This window comes from Herpailurus yagouaroundi, unplaced genomic scaffold (assembly GCF_014898765.1).
Source record: "Herpailurus yagouaroundi ecotype Mexico unplaced genomic scaffold, PumYag 28, whole genome shotgun sequence".
NCBI lineage: Eukaryota > Metazoa > Chordata > Mammalia > Carnivora > Felidae > Herpailurus > Herpailurus yagouaroundi.
The window spans coordinates 169,036,969-169,054,078 of record NW_024412376.1 but is presented as its reverse complement, the minus strand read 5'-3'; the positions used below and the strand labels follow the sequence as shown (position 1 = coordinate 169,054,078).

At 48.6% G+C, this 17,110-nt stretch overlaps 1 protein-coding gene across 14 annotated transcripts in view; it reads left to right on the top strand.

Annotated features, from left to right (window-relative positions):
* Window positions 1-17,110, top strand: part of PIGG (phosphatidylinositol glycan anchor biosynthesis class G (EMM blood group)) — a 44,276-nt gene that overhangs the window by 12,885 nt on the left and 14,281 nt on the right. For 11 of the 14 annotated variants that reach the window (XR_005795001.1, XR_005795006.1, XM_040490158.1 and 8 more), the window contains 5 exons: window positions 296-437; window positions 9,643-9,855; window positions 13,294-13,511; window positions 13,859-14,140; window positions 15,516-15,973. Coding sequence is in view for 12 of the 14 variants with exons in the window: in XM_040490158.1 (XP_040346092.1) it covers window positions 296-437; window positions 9,643-9,855; window positions 13,294-13,511; window positions 13,859-14,140; window positions 15,516-15,973 (1,313 nt within the window). In the remaining 2 variants the exon portion in view is untranslated. Of the gene's footprint in view, window positions 1-295; window positions 438-9,642; window positions 9,856-12,619; window positions 12,842-13,293; window positions 13,512-13,858; window positions 14,141-15,515; window positions 15,974-17,110 lie in introns of those variants that run through there. The other 3 variants (XM_040490178.1, XM_040490212.1, XM_040490220.1) reach the window with 3 other exon arrangements.

Sequence of the window (17,110 nt, the reverse complement as noted above, 5' to 3'; positions counted from 1 at the left end):
TCGCAGCTCGGCAATGGCAAAGACAGAAACCAAGCTCAAATCCTCTGCCTTCGGAGGCCCTAAATGTAACCCTCCTGGGCTCTGTGACCTCCAAGTGATTCTGTTTGTTTTATTTATGGTACTCTTTGACTTTAACCCTTTGATCTTGTAAGCTCATAGGTTAAAAAAAAGTCTAACATGTTTAGAAAGAGCTACTATTTATAAAGTACAGCTAAAATCTAAAGTTTTTCCTTAACAAGAGCATGCGTTCTCCTCAGTCTGAATGCAACTGAAATATTTTTCCTTTGCATTGTAGGAAAGAGAGAATCTTTCACCCAATTTGCTGGTTCTTTGTGGTGATCATGGAATGTCGGAAACAGGAAGTCACGGGGCCTCTTCCATGGAGGAAGTTAACACCCCCCTGATCTTAATCAGTTCTGCATTTGAAAGAAAGCCTGGTGAGGATTTAGGAATGTTTACTATTTTCCTTTTTTTTTTTAATGTCTATTTTTAAGAGAGTGAACACGTGTGTGTGTGTGTGTGTGTGTGTGTGTGTGTGCACGGCAGGAGGGAGGAGGCGGGGCGGGGGAGGGTGGGTAGAGAGAGGGGAGGACAGAAGATCCAAGCAGGCTCCATGCTGACAGCAGAGAGCCCGATGCGGGGCTTGAACTCATGAACCATGAGATCATGACCTGAGCTGAAGTTGGACACTTAACCGACTGAGCCACCCAGGCGCCCCAGAATGTTTACTGTTTTAAAACCGTATTTTACGTAACTTCTTTCTATAGTCTGATTTTAAATTTAAAAATCAATTTTTGGAAGCTGGGTGTGTTTGAAATACCCTGAGCAATGTGAAGATGAGAAGTAGTGGGACAGGGTGCAGCCAGGGTTTGGAGTTTACATTTCTTACCCCAATTCTTATAATGCAGACATTTCTTGTAGAAATTTTGTTGTATGAATGTCACTGCCTGAATATCTGGAGGTGTTAAGAAAAATTACCAGCAGCTTGGAGACATCTGAACACATATATGAACTAAAAGAAAGAGACGTTAGTAATTAAAATTTTTATAAACTATCCATCTTTGGAAACTATTAAGGGTCAGAGCAGGACTACCTGAGGGCCCATCTTTCAGCATTAAGACACCCAACTCTCCACCCCAAACACACACGGGCAGCTCTGACCCGTGCAGGCCGGCCTGCTTCACAGCCATCTGCCCTCCCTCACCCTGCACTTGAGGCTGGCCTCTGCCTCCTCGCTTTACCACACGCTCACCTTCGCCCACCAGGTATTTCTGAGTTGAACACTCTGGCTTCCTTTCACGGAATCCTTCCATACCATTTGGCACTTCTGACCCCTAGTTCTGGGACCTCCCATTTGTCTGGTTTTCCTCCTAACTCTCACTTTGGTGTCTAGTCAGCTGTCTTTCTTCTCTGATCTCCAGCCTCCAGACTGTCTACTCAGCTGCCTGTCTGACACCTCCACTTGGGTCTCCCACAGGTAGAGCAAATACAACAGCTTCACATCCTAATCTGCCCTCTCATGTTGCTCTGCCAGCAAATGGCACCCTCGTGTGATTCTTCCAATCGGAAACCTAGGTGTCTCTCTTCACCCTCCTTCTCCCTTGCTCCCCACATTCCAGACCATCCCCGATCTACCGTACATAAAACCTTCCAGTAGCTAAACTTTGGGTCAAGTAAGTCCTACATGAGGTTTCTTTCCTACCTCACAGCTTCATCCTGAGCCATATTCATCACTATTCGCTATGTCCTGGCCTCTGCCCTTCCCATGGGTCCTCCAAGTGACAAGCTCTTCCCCACATGCCCCCGACTCTGTCGCCACATCAGATCCAGTCATCCTTGGTTTCATCTGACGTCAGTTGCTCATCCACGAGACTAAATTGCCTTCCCTCTGTTCATTTTTCACAGCATTCTGTGCATCCTTCCACCATTCTTTGCTTAGATTGTAATTGAAGACTTAGAGCTGACGCATGTAATATCTGCCTCCTCTCTGCACTTCAGCTATAGTCGGGCATGACCTAGTCTATTTTGTTCATTGGTACATGCCTGCCTTGGGCCTAAACATTGCCTGGTATATGATCAGTGCCAAAAAGAATTGTTGAATGAATGAATCTTCCACTTGCTTGAGGATTGGTTGGGGCAGAATCTCCACTGACTTCCTTCTGTCTTTTAATAGTGCTTTCTCCCCTCGGACATCTGACCCCCTAAAATATAAGTCCTTGGCTCTTGTGACCTGGGCCTTTCCATTCTAGGTGTCTTGCCTGCCTTCCAGTGAAGGCTCTACTCACCAGAGCACCAACTTCCTACACCTGACTTTCCCATACTGTGTACCCAAAGCAGGGTCCTGTGTGGCTCCCCTATACCTGAGTGAGAGCCCATGCCAGAAACAGTCTTTCCACTCATCCATCCATTGGAGGTACGCTGAGTACCTGTGGTGGGCCAGGCACTGCGCCGGACACTGTGGGCAGCCTTCACCCTCAGGGGCCTCATAGTGTGGGGAGGAAGAGAGACAACCAAGTGGGTGGTTTTTAATTGTGCATTGTTAGGTTATTGTTGAACTACAGCGTTGAAGTTTCGTCTTCAAGGTGGGCATTTAAGAATCTCCTTGGGAGGCCCGGCTGCGTCTTCAGAGCCAGGAGCAGTCAGGGCAGTTGCATGCGCAGGATGCCTGATAACTGACCGCAGTGCCAGCGGTGGGTGGGTTCCAAGCTTTTTGTTATCTGTACATTTGTTTCCGGAATGTAGTCTCATTATGCTGATTTTATGAGCCAGGACTGCGCTGTATCTAGTTCGCTCAGAGTCCGTATTAATTTTAGGACAGTGCATGTCCAGTCCCCCTGCCCCCAGCACTGCCCTTACACAACCGCTGATCTTTTTTCCACCTGTATAGATTTGCCTCTTCTGGACATTCATGTACATGGACCCTGTAGTACCGGGCCCTGTGTGAGTGGCTGTTGATTACTGAGCATGATGTTTTCAAGGTTCTTCCACAGTTGTATCCGGTGTCAGGATTTCACTCCTCTGTTTGGCTACATTGTTGTGCGGATAGACCACATTGTGTATCAGTGCATTAGCTGATAGATACATGGGTTGTTTCCACTTCTCAGCTGTTAGAAATAATGTTACTGTAAACATTTGGAAAGAAGTTGTGTGCACAGATGTTTTCATATGGTGTTGTTTTCTTTTGCCAATACAGCTTTGCCCCTTTGTCCCTCCTCTGTGCTGTTATTGTCAAATATGTTATATTTTTACATGTTACAAACTGAAGACATAACTGTATATGTGTTTTATATAATAGTTTTTTAATTTAGTAAGAAGGCAAATACGTTTTTATGTGTTCTATAATTGTATAATTACTTTTACTGATGCTCTTTGCTTCTTTTATGGATCAAAATTATCCATGGAGTCACTTGCTTTCAGCCTAAAGAACTTCCTTTAGTATTTCTTATAATCCAGGTTTGCTAGCAATTAATAGTTTCTTTTTTATTTTGTTGTTTTTGTTGTTGTTGTTGTTGTTTTTACCTTGGGTGTCTTTATGTTGCCTTCATTTTTGAAAGATAGTTTTGCTGGATGTAAGACTCTTAGCTGACCATTCTTTTCTCTTCCAGTACTTTGGATATGCTATCCCACTGCCTTCTGGCCTCCACAGTTTTGGATGACCCATCATCCCAGTCTACCTGGGCTTCCCTTCTCGTCTTTCAGAATTTTTTTTTTAATTTTTTTTAATGCTTAGCTATTTTTGAGGGAGGGAGGGAGGGAGAGAGAGAGAGAGAGAGAGCGAGCAGGGGAGGGGCAGAGAGAGAGGGAGACAGAGGATCCAAAGCAGGCTCCATGCTGACAGCAGAGAGCCCAATGTGGGGTTCGAACTCACAGACCATGAGATTGTGACCTGAGCTTAAGTCGAACGCTTAACCGACTGAGCCACCCAGCGCCTGCCGCGCTTTTATTATGCTATGCATGTTTTGTGTTTATGCAACTTGGAGTTCCTTGAGGCTCTTGGATGTGTAGATGAATAGTTCTCATAAAATTTGGGAATTTTTCTGTTTTTCAGATTGTATATTTTTTTTATCAATTTGACTTTAAATTTGGTGATTCTTCTGCCAGTTCAAAATCTGCTATTCAACTATGGTGAATTTTTCGTTTCAGTTACTATATTTTTCATTTTCACACTTTCCATTTGGTTCTTTTCTTTATAATTTCTGTTTCTTTGTTGATAATCACTATTTGATGACAACATCGTCATCAGACCTTCCTTTACTTGTTTACGCATAGTTTCCTGGAGCTCTTTGTGCATATTTATTGTGGCTACTTAAAAGACAGTCGGTTACCTCTAGCATCTGGGCCCTTCCCTGGGAGGTTCTGTTGCTTTTCCTTCTGGGTTTTACTTTCCTGTTTCTTTGCATAATTACTCACAGTTTTCAATGAAAACTGAACATCTCAAATAATATATTGTAGCAACTCTGGATGCTGCAGGTCTGCCCACCCCCCAGCCCAGGCCTGTCTTCGTTGTCGTTTCCTTGTTTATTTACTGACTGCCGTGGCTTGACCATTTCAGTGAGGTCATCTCCCACAGCGTGAAGTCTGCTGTTGCTCCTGTGCGGGGACAGCAGCGCTGGGGTGACCGCAGACTCAGTGGCGCTCTGTTGCTGTCACACCCAGCTGTCAGGCTCCACTCACTGCCAGCTGACTGCCTTATTTTCAACAGTTTGTGAGAAATGTGCTTCACAATCTGATCTCCTATTTGAGCCCCTTTGAAGGGTTGTTTCTGAGGCCGTTCTCTGAGGCGGTTCTGAGCCTTCTTGCTGTCTTCTCCCCAGGCCCTCCTCTCTCTGAGCACTCAGCTGGCCTGTGGCTGTCACGAAGCTGCCAGTCTCCTCCCAGCTGCCCACCTCCAAAGTCTCCATTGTTTTAAAGAGCACTCCTAGGTGTGAATTCACCACCTTCTGTTCCAAACAAAGTCAGTTCTTTTGTGGGGAGTTTTGCTCTGTTTTGTGGCCTGCCCTGGGCAGTTTCTCTGAGCCACGGTTTCTAGTTACGGGTGGTAACAACAGTCCCCTTCTCTTGGGGCTCTGTGTAGTAGCCTCTGGTCTTTCTGCTAGCCTCTTCTGGGGGCAGCCTCCACCCGGCAAGACTTGTGTAAGGGTGAGTGGGCCCCAGTACTGTCGGCCTTTTATGTCTTGCATAGAAATTCTGGGTGAGGCTGGGCAGGAAAAGGTAGCTCCCAGCCGCTCAACTGCTGTTGAGGGTGTGCACTACACGGCTGAGGAGGATGAGCAATGCCGGCAGCCTGTTCCTCGCAGGGAGAGCACAGAGCGCTCCACAGAGCCCCGGGGGGAGAGGGAGCCCTGTGTTCTTCAGTGCACCCTCTCAGAGTAGTCTGTGTCCCACGGAGCTGCAGATGGCGGGGGGAGAGAGTGGGTCATGGTTCCTCAAGGGCCTCACACTCTCCCGTTCTTACCAAGCTTTAGATTTTCTTGAACGACGGTTTCTGTATTTGCCGTATGCCCCCAGATGGTTTCCAGAGGCCATAAGTCATTGTGCTGCTGGTGGCTTTTATGCCCTTTACCAGTGATGCTTGTTCTCCTGGCAGGCTGACCCACAGAACTCCCCCTGCCACCATTCCTCACAGGTCTTTGCAGGCTTATTTTTAGCCTACAAATTCATGTACATTTTTGTTGCTTGTTTTAATAATAAAAAAAAAATTCTTTCTCATGGTTCGTGAGTTCGAGCCCCGCGTCAGGCTCTGTGCTGACAGCTCGGAGCCCGGAGCCTGCTTCGGATTCTGTCACTCCCTCTTTCTCTGCCCCTCCCCTGCTCACACTGTCTCTCTCTGTCTCTTAAAAATAAATAAATGTTAAAAAAAATGTAAAAAAAAAAAAATCTTAAGGCGTTTATTGATCTGAAAGATAAGCACTTTGGGATTGTGTGCCATGTGATTTCATACACCCCCAGCCTGCTACTGTCCACCCCCAGAGTTCCAACCTCCCAATAAAGAGAAGCACAGATCTGGGTCCATCCAGGGTCAGGGGGTCCCAGAAGGAGATCATGCTTGCGCTTCACTTCCACATAGGGCAGAGCAGGTATATTTTGTCTCCCTCCTGCTACCAGGATGTAAACTCCATGAAGAGAGGGAGGGACTTTGCCTGTTCTTTCATATTCTGTCCCTCCAGCCTGGAATACTGGCACATCGTGGCTGTCAGTATTTGCTGATTGAATGTGTGAAAGGTGGCTTAGCTGTACAGAGCATGTTGCTAGGGCCAGTGGACATGAGGCAGGTGGGAGAAGGCCTGGCTGCTGGAGGGGGAGAATGATTTTCTGAAATGTGTTTCCTTCTTCCATGAGATAAAACCCACTCTGTAATGTGATCTGCCTTGTATTAGTATTACAGAATTGCAGTTATCAAAATATTGCTGGCAAGAGCTAGTCACGCTAATCAATGGAGCAAAATCAAGAGGTGAAAAGTAGACCCCAGTAGCATTGCATTCGGTGACAAAAGGTGGCATTTCACAGCAGTGGAGAAAAGGCATTCCAGAAGTGATGTCATGACCTTCTAGGAAAAAAAAATATTATGCTAGGAATCTACCTCATTCTTTAAACCTGTGTAAATCCCAGATCAAAACATTTCAGTCTTTTTTTGAAACACTCTTTATTATGTGAGTTTTCAGACCATGCAAAAGTAGGCAAAGCCCGCCACCCAGTTTCCGTGTTCACAGGCCGTTACAGCCAATCTTACATCTTCTGTCCTCCTCGCTCACTTTCCTCTCCTTTCTTGCTTGGAAGTAGGTCTCTAGAAGATGTGTGCTCTTACTTTCTTAATGTAGCACGTTTAAAATATAGCATTAAGTCCTTAATTCATCAAACGGTCAGTGTTCGAATCTCCAACGTCGGTCTCCCTCTTTGGTTGTTTGAGCTGAGATACCAGTAAGATCCACGCACTGAGATTGGTTGACGTGACCCTTTACACTCTCTTCCGTCTACAGGTCCCCGCTCCATCCTCTTTTATTTTCCCACAGTTGATTTGTTGAAGAAGTGTGGCTATTTGTCCTGGGAAGTCTCTCTCTACACTGTCTGCTAGCATATCCTCTGTGAACCCTGTCTGACCAGGAGGCAGCTTCAGATCCCGTTGGCTGGTTTTCATAAGGCTGTTTCCAGCAGGAAGCACACAGTGTCTGACTGTTCGCCGTATTGTGAAGCCAGTAGCCACCGATGACCAACTAGGGCCACTAATTCACTGGAGGTGGCAAACACAGAGATATCTCAATTGCATAATTCTTCATTAACTAGCCTGAATCATTCTGTAAGGAGAATCTTCCCCAATCTACTTTTGCGTACCTACCGGTACCATTTATATAACAGAGATAGGATTAATGATGAGTTATTCTTCCCACTTATTTACCAGTTTCAGACCAACGATTTAGTTCACTGTGATTCACTAGCACACTTCATCTGTGACCAGTTAGGGTTTTGTGTTGTTGTTGTTGTTGTTGTTGTTGTTTAGTAGCATTGTGAACCCATGGATCTAAGCGTATTTTGTTTCAATTCCCTATAAGTAATATTCTTTTTAATACTCAAATTGTGCCATCTTTGGCCAGTAGGAGCCTCTGATTCAGATTAGCTCCTGAGTCCTTCCAGCCTTGAGGTCTCAAACACCTTAGTCTCTCTGAGAGTTCTGTTGCTCTCCAGTCTGAAAAGGGTTCCAGCCTCCCATTGCACAGTTCCTTCCCTGGACCTGGAATCGGCTGCTTTTCCAGGATTCCCTAGTTCTGTTCAGTGGACAGGGATCTTTGAGGACCACTGTCTGGATACTGGCTTATTTGTCATTTCTGGACAAAGCAAGGAAATCTTTTTTTTTTTTTTTTTTTTCCAACGTTTATTTATTTTGGGGACAGAGAGAGACAGAGCATGAACGGGGGAGGGGCAGAGAGAGAGGGAGACACAGAATCGGAAGCAGGCTCCAGGCTCTGAGCCATCAGCCCAGAGCCTGACGCGGGGCTCGAACTCACGGACCGTGAGATCGTGACCTGGCTGAAGTCGGAGGCTTAACCGACTGCGCCACCCAGGCGCCCCAAGGAAATCTTTTTAAGATAAAAATGATCTTGAGTTTCTATTGATACTTGCAATCACATTCATTACTGTAAAATGAAAGTATTAGACCCTACGTCTTTTCTGTCTTCCTCCTAAGCTTAGAATCCTGGTTGTCAGCAACCCTGGAGATGAGTATCACATAATGACCCAGAGTAATCTCGGAATAGCACTGGCACCACCACCAGTATCAGCACCAAAATCAATTTAAGGTGGGATTTTTCTTTTGGGTTTTGTTTTGCTTCAGATCCAAGCACTTAATATAAGAAAATACTAGAAGAAAAACAAATGAAAAAATTGGCGTAGTTAGTTCTTTCTAAGTATAACCCAGAAGCCATCAGTGGAGGGTTGGTCAAGAAAAGATTAATATATTTGACCAAATCAAAAAGAAAAATTCTATACAACCAACAGTACCACAATGAGAGTAAAACCTCTGCAAACCCACACTACAGTGTCTGAGGTACTCCCACCAAGCACCACCTACCTCTCCTGGGTAGACTTCCCTGGTCGCCCCCTCAGTCCGCCTCAGACCTTCATTGTGGTTTCTGGGGGGTGGGGGCTGGGTATTCTCTTTACAGATGAGAACAGTCTGACTGTGTTGAGTTCTCACCCAAGGCGTCGGCTGGATAGTGGCAAAGCAGGAGCCTGAGCCCAGTGTCCCGATGTCACACCCATTTCCTCTGCAAAGTTAGTAGCAAGGCAGACTGTTACCGGGGCTTGAAGCTCTTCAATTGCTCAGGCCACCAGTAGGCAGACGTCTTGCTTGTTGGAGCTGGTTAGAGAACTAGGCCTAGCTGAATCCACCCTCACTCTGCGCTCCCCAGCACAGGTGCCTTCTACTGCTCAGGAGCTGCTGAAAAGTCTGTCCATATCTCGGTGCTGTGTGGGCCTCTCTGAATCCACAGGGTAGGGCTGCCATACATCCTGCTGTCACCCTTGTTCAGGAGGTTGACTGTTGACCTCACCAAAGTGACCATCCCTCAGCACGTACAGAGCTACCTGCTGTCTCTGTGTGTATCCCGGGCTCTAAAACTCAGGCGGTACTGTTTCTTGTGTTGGTATCCCTCCTACATATCATACGCTACTTTGGGGAAGGCACCATGCCCACACGGGATGAGTATTTAGTAATTTATTGACATAAGAACCAGGAAAGTGCTTTCTGTATGAATCTGCATAGAATGGCTCAAAGAGATGGATAATCGGTTGTAGAAGGTCAAAGGAATGGGGGTGCCTGGGTGGCTCAGTCAGGTAAGTGTCCCAACTCTTGATTTCAGCTCAGGTCATGATCTCTCAGTTCTGAGATCGAGCCCCATGTCAGGCTCCGCACTGGGTGTGGAGCCTGCTTAAGATTCTCTCTCTCTCTCTCTCTCTCTCTCTCTCTCTCTCTCTCTGTCTCTCCCTCCCTCCCTCGCCCTCTCTCTCCCTCTGCCCCTCTCCGATGCACACAAGACTGCATGTGCTCACTCTCTCTAAAATAAATTAAAAAAAAAAAAAAGTTCTAGGGAATGACTACTATCTCACACATCTGAGAGCCCATCACTCAAACCGTTTTCTTTTCTCTAGGTGACATCAGACATCCAAAGCATGTTCAACAGACTGACTTGGCTGCAACCTTAGCAATAGGCCTTGGTCTGCCGATTCCAGAGAACAGCGTTGGTAGTCTCCTGTTCCCCTCCATAGAAGGGAGACCAGTGAGAGAACAGTTGAGGTTTTTACATTTAAATGCAGTGCAGCTCAGCAAATTGTTGCAAGAGAACGTGCCATCATACAAAAAAGGTAACTCAGTTAATAGACAACGTTTCCACTACACCTGGTGTCTCCTCCGTTGTGTGTAGGTCATCAGTCTTTGTGCTTCTGTTTTATTAGAACCCTGATGAACACCATTAGCAACACCCACAGATACAGTTATCTATACCAAGTTCTTTCATTCAACAAATATGGAATTTTTTCACTAAGTTCCTGTTTGGCTGGGGGCTATTACAAGCACTGGAGTCACAAGGGCTCTGCCCTCATGGAGCTTACCTTCCAGAGGAGAAGTAGCAGTAGGATGGTGAGGAGTGCCTTAGGAAAAGGCTGTATGGGGCAAGGGATGGAGAATGCAGGTGGATGAGGGCTGTCGGGGCAGGCCTGGCCTTTGACACCGGGAGAGAACGTGTGGCAGATGCAGGGTTCTGCAGTGGGGACCTGCCTGCACCTTCAAGGGAGGACCAGGGGGACGGAGTGGCTGGAGCAGGGCGAACTGGGGCAAGGCAGAAGGAGATGAGGTCAGAGGGATAGGAAGGCCTTCTAGGCCCTGGAGAAGCTCTTGATGAGCTAGATGGGGAGCCCATGCAGCCGTTCGTGCAGAGTCTGAAATCTTCAAGCTGCATTTTCAAAGGCTCTCAAAGGCTCTCTCAGGTGCCCAGGTGGAAGGCTCTGCCTTGTGTGGTAGGAGAGTCCGAAGGCTGCTTCAGTGCCTCAGTGAGAGGTGGTGTGAGGGCCCAGGCAGTGGCAGTGCAGTCCAGAACAAATGGCTGTATCCTGGATATATTTTGAAGGTAGTGCAAGCAGGATTTGGTGATGCGCTGGATATAAGGTGCAGATGAACCAGAGGCATAAGGAACAGCTTGGGGTTTTCATTAGAACAGTGGAAGAATGGAGTGACCGTTACTGAAACGGGGAAGGGTGTGGGGGGAGCAAGTTTGCAAAGCAGGGTGCTTGCCAGGTGAGGGGGTTGGGGTTGAGGAAGTCACGTAAATTAAGACACTCAGGAAGGGAGGGGTGAGCGGCTCTGTTGAGTGCTACTTAAGGGAAGCTAAAGGGAGGAACCGAGACTGGACCATTCATCTGGCAGGTGAGGTTGTCGGTGGGTTTGTCAGGAGCAGCGCGTATGGAGAACTGGGAGGAAACCAGGCCGGAGTGGGGACAGGGAAGGACCTGGGGCGTGGAAATGGCTGTTGTCTGAGGTGGGTGGAGGCCGACACAGGGTATGTTGTTTCTAGTTTTAAGCTGGGAAAAACTAAGGGGTACCGATACTCTGGTGGGAATGATCCAGATCACCCCACGACCATCTTTTCGTATGATTTATCTGACCATCAAGGTATATTAAGGACAGCGTGTTTGGTGCTGGGACTGGGGCTGGTTTGGGAACTTAGAGGAAGTCAACTCCTAGTTTGAGGTGACATTCAATGTGATGTTGGCAGCTTTTCCTACTTGAGATAGTGGAGTACTAGGAAGTATGGTGATGCTGATGAGTTTGCGCTGAGACGTAGACTGGCCTTGAGCTGCTGGTGGACGGACGACAAGCCCTGCAGGGACTAGTGGGGAGCCAGGTGTCCTGAATGGCTGGAGAGCCAGCCCCTGTCAGTGAAGAGGCCCCCAGTGAGCAACTGTGTGAAAATCTGGGTGAAAGTGAGACCGGCTCTGGTGCACATTTCAGTCCCGACTAGAGACAGTGGTTGCTTTGTTTTCAAAAATAACTTGTTTGGTAGCTTTTGCAAATTTGTTATTGATAATGTGTGTCCTTTTTCCTACACTAACAACCAGCAGAACCCCAAACAAAACCACAGCGCTGGTTGTTTGCTTATTTCAGGAGTAGCAAGTAGGGAGAATTAGGCACTGCAGTGGGCGTGGCGGGAAGCAGGCCTGTGAGATGGACTTAGGCCAGTCCCTGGAATGGGAGAGCATTCTTGGGGCCTTACGCCCCTGGGATGCCCTTTGTCTACGTCAGCAGTGTTTCCTGAGACAAAACTGGGTATGTGTCTGACGCCAGAATTGATTTCAAGGCCTCCCCTAACATCCAGCCCAATCTGATACAGCTTGCCCGTCGCTCCCCTTACACTCCAGTGGGCCAGGCTTTTCTCGTCTCAAGACCTGTGCATGTGCTACTCTCATAGAATGGATGCTTTTCCCCACTGATCACCTGGTGGATTCCTGGGCCACCTTCCACTTCAGCTTCAATATCAGGCCTTACTGTTCCCCACCCTCAACCCCAGATTTCATTGTTTCCTCAGTGTTACCAAAAGTCTCCCATGTTCCCCCGCTTTCCTCCGTAGCATTTTTCACAATGTGCACTTCCATGCACGTGTGAGAACCCAGCTGGATCATAGCCCCAGGCAGGCATAGCCCCATGCCCCATGCCTCTGTGATTCTGGGTATAGACACCGGTGCCCCCACATCTCTGTGACTTCAAGGTGCGGGGGAGGGGGGTATAACAATTAAGGTTTCCATCCTGGACCCAGACTAATTGAGTTTAGATCCCAGCCGTCACACCTGCCAGCCTGTGGGCTGGTGTCCGAGTGCCTCCCCTCTGCAGTGGGCATGGCAGTCATCCCTATCTGAGGGTTAGGGTCATGCCTGCCGTCAGCACTTGGTCACCTGGTGCCTGCAGCAGCGGCGGGGCTGTGCTCAGGGTCATATAGCAGCCTTAACCCTAATCCTGAAAGGCATGGTTTAGACCACCTTAGAATGGCTCTGCTGGAAGTCGGAGGAGCACGTTAAATACCACGGAGTCTCAGAAAGGAAGTTCTTGCTTTTGCAGATGAGTTGAGTCACCGGTAGGTCTGGTCCAACTCCAGAAGGGAGCAAGGCAACTTCCTGACGCTGAGCTGCCTGCTGCTGCCATCCCAGAGGGGGAGCCAGCAGCAGTGGGGGCTGGGCTTCACCCAGCAGCTGTTCTGCCGGCCTAGCTTGGCGTTGGGGAGGATCATCTAGCCCGGCATCGTGGCAGGAGGGGTCAGGACTGCTGTCCCTTTCCAGAGAGGACTTGCAAAGAGGGAAACAGGTCAGAGATGGGTCCTCACAGTGTGTGAGCACTGGAAAGATTTTTAACACCGAGGACCTAATAATGTAACGCATTTCTGGGTTGTTTTTATATTGCACATTAAAGAAGAAGAAAAGGGTGGAGAGAGATCGGGAGAGAAGGGGGAGGAAGAGGAGGAGGCAAAACCAGGTGTAAAAGGTAGAGACAGGGGGGCACATGCTTCTGTCCCTATTGGGTGCTGCTTTGTGCCTAGGGCTGTAGCGGGCCGGCAGGATGTCCGAGGATTCGTGAGCATCATCAGCTGTTAGTTTCACTGAAGGCGTTGCTGGCCACCCCCCAAGGAATAATTCACCTCCATTAGGTCTCAGAATTTATGCTCGCACTATATGCGTGTGAATAATGGAATACTTTGAAATGACAGATGCATCCTCTTGTCTGTGATTTGTAATGTAACCTTGTCCTCTTCTTGGTAGAGCCTGGGTTTGAGCAGTTTAAAATGGCAGAGAGGTTGCATGGGAACTGGATCAGACTGTACTTGGAGGAAAATACCTCGGAAGTCCTGTTCAACCTGGGAACCAAGGTTCGCAGGCAGTACTTGGATGCCCTGAGGACTCTGAGCCTATCCCTGAGCAGACAGGTGGCTCAGTACGACATCTACTCGATGCTGGTGGGGACCGTCATGGTTCTGGAGGTACGGCTGCTCGTGTGGAGTCACGGCTCGGCTGTTAAACTGATTTGATAACTCAGCCAGAATTTTGTAGTTTCAAGTGTATAAAACCCTTTTTTTCCTAAATGTGGAAAAAATACCAGTTTCTTTACTCGTTGAACTCCCTCGTGGTGTGCCCTCGTGCCCAGAGTACTGCCAGGCGTCGAGTATGCGTGTGTTCTTGGCAGCCCTTTACAAACCGTGCTTATTGGGCTTTCTTCTTCGGTTCCCAACGTTTGAGCAGCTGGCACAAGGTCAGGAGGCAGGCTTTTTCTGAGCGGTTCTCTCCGAGCCCATCAGTCATGGACACTGCTGCTGTTTTTCTCCGCCAGGTTCTAACCCTGCTCCTGCTCAGCATCCCGCAAGCACTGAGCAGCAAGGCTGAATTGGAAGTTCCTCTGTGGTCGCCTGTGTTTTCTCTGCTGTTTTATTTGATGTTTCTGGTTCTTTCTGCTCTTCACGTCATTGTGTGCACCTCAGCTGAGAGTTCCTGCTATTTCTGTGGCCTCTCATGGCTGATGGCAGGTGGAGTGATGGTGTTGATCTCCGCACTGCTCTGTGCGGTTGTGTCTGCTCTTGCCAAGGTGTTTGCCAGCGGAAAGCTCCTGAGCAAGGTAAGGCTGGCTCCTGCGCACGGGACGCTGTCTTCCTGGATCGGCCTGCCTTTTTCTCTTATCTCAGCTGATCTTTCATTCATCAGACACTGGTTAAACCCCTTGGTGTGTAACCAGGCAGAGTTGAGGAGCCCACACTTCAGGAGGGCCAACGTCTGAGCATCCTGACTTCAGACCCTCAGACCTGTGTTGCCAGGTCACAGGCCTCATTTCTTCATTGTAAACACAGGGTTCCTGTGACTCTAAACATGGGCTGCTGGTCACAGACAAATGGGCAGTTGACTGGTGGTGCAGTGTGAATCAGACATCTCTCAGAAAGTGTTTGAGCTCTCAGCCAAGGGAAGAACATTTCAGAGAGGAAGGAGTCAACTCATTAGACCTTCCGGAAAGGTCGGCAGGAGGCTGGGACCCTGTCCTCACCCTGCCCTCCTCAGGAGTCCATCCTGCCTCGTAAAGTGCAGTTTTCTTTTCAAGACTGATGTTTTCCTGTAGATTTCTTAGGGTCTTTGGCCTCTGACACCTATATTCGTGATCGCAGTAGCAGTGTGGTGAAGCAGAGGTGGGCAGCCACGGTTGGTCCATGGTGCCCGGAGCCTAAGGGACCCAGGGAAGTCACTCCAGGCCCCCAGAACGATCAGAGGCCCTTCCCCGTGTGCCTGTGTCTGAGGAGCTGACGTGTTGTCGTTCATAGCACGCTTCTGTTCCCCCATTAGAACATAGCGTTCCCTCAAGCCATTTCGTTCGTTCTCTAGGCCCTAAATTAGGGTTCCTGGTATCTCTCTTTCTGTCTTATACAAGCTGTGCACGACCAATAGAGGAAACATTAAGAAGTTGTCAAATGACAGTCACGGAGTCCTGATCTTTAATCTTCAATGCGTTCGGCATATGGAAGGGTTGGTGCCGTGACGCCAACTTTGTTGTTTCGAGGGAATTGACCATTTTTTAATGAAAGCTTTCTGGATTTCTGGAAAATTCATGGAGAAATTAAATGTCTGGTGTGGTTGCATATATCCTGGGGGTTCTTTGGTATCAAGCAGCAGGAACTGCCTGTGACCCCTGGAGGCCTAGGCCCTGAGGGAAAGGATGAGGTACATGGAGGGCTGGGTCCAGGAGCCAGTAGGGGAGCTCTCGGAGCTGCAGCCCTGCCCAGACGGTGTGCGGCTAAGTATCTTTGTTCTCTTTGTCACTCAGCTTAGGACTTGCAGTCCAGGGTGACAGTCCCTCCAGAGCAGAGCAGGGGGTGGGTGGGGGCGTGAGGAGCCGCAAGTGCCTGTCACAGCAGGTTGTGCTCTGTGAGCAAGAACTTTAAGTGCCTGGGGTGGGATTTGTGTAATTTTCGTGTGTTTCCCTCACGGAATGCATTTTCCTTTTACAGAATCCAACCCATCCAAACTCACGATGGTCAGAGTTGGATGTTGTTATCTTGTTGGGGACCATGGGCCATGTGCTGAGTCTGGGCGCAAGCAGCTTCATCGAGGAAGAGCACCAGACCTGGTACTTCCTCGTTAACACCCTGTGTCTGGCTCTGTGTCACGAAATCTACAGAAACTGCTTTCTGGGTGACGACTGTGAGCCCCGGCGATGCTCGCACGGGGAGCGGGGGTTTGTCAACACTGCACCAGCGTTACAGGACGGGAGCATCGGCCATGACGAGCTAGAGCCCCACAGAGCGTCTAAGAGCCCCACTTCCCTTAACACGCTCAGAGGCTGGGAGAAGTGGATGGCGATGGCAAGCCCCTGGGTGATACTTACCTGCTGCCGGCTGCTGCGGTCACTAAACCAGACGGGTGTGCAGTGGGCCCACCGGCCTGACCTGGGGCACTGGCTCACCAGGTGAGAGAGAGTATGAGCTGTAGCCTTAGGCCGGACCTTGCACGGCCGACTGGCCACAGAGTGTTCTTTTTCCAAATTCAGGCCTGTTTTTTATACTCAGGACGGAAGTGGTATTTGAGAACTGAAGAAATGGAAAAATAGACTGTAAGCCAGGAATTAATATTGAAAGATGGATTTATTTGAGGCTACCCTAACATGTTTGGGGTTTTTTTATTGCTGAGTCACCATAACTTTATATTTGAAAACCTTTGAGTTTCAAAATGACGACTGCAGCGAGGATATACTTTTGTTACTTGCTGCCTCCTCGCCGACAAGGCAGGTCTGGGACAGGGCCATCCTCCCTCCGTCCTTCCTCCCCTCTCTCCCCACCCTGAGGCTGATGGCTGGACAACCTAGTCGAAAGTGTAGTGGATGGGGAGGATCACAGTAGAGAGAGGAAACTGGGACAGAAAATACTGGCTGTATTATATATTCTAATTGCCTGTCAGTGAAGAGTTAGAAAACTAAAGGAGAAGGAAGAGAACGGAATAAAAATTTATTTCCTGTCGCTGTGAAGGACTTGTATGAAAGTCGCCAGCAGGAAGGGGGCTCAGGACAGTGACAGACACATTCCTAAAGGAGGGGATGCCAACAGAAAGACGAGGGACATGCCCACCGTCCTAGTGATCAGGGAGCGTAGGGTCAAACAACGAGGTGTGATTTTACTCACAGCAGACACACAAAAGGAAGTGATAGAACGCAGTCCCGGCGAGCAGCAGAGGACCCCTGACCGCACACTGCCATGGCTCCAAGATACCTGGAAAGATCCATCACAGGCTGTAAAAATCATCCCTCTGGTCAAATAATTCTTGTGGGGAATTTCTCCCAAGTGCTAACTCTGTTGGCAAACCTCTGGCAACCACAGGAACCACAGGCAGCTTTTTCCGGGTCCTGCCACGTGCCTGCTCGTTTTGTTTTTGTAGCAGGCCTGGAGAGAGATCGCTGGCCTGTCCCACCTCAGGTGAGGAAGCAGAAGCAACTCGAGACCTCTGCCTGAGCATGTGAGGTTGGGGCAGCTCTGGGACAGCCCAGAAGCCTCACTTACCTTTCTGGAGAGTTGAGGCACTGCAGGAGAATGTGCTGATCCCACCCCTGATG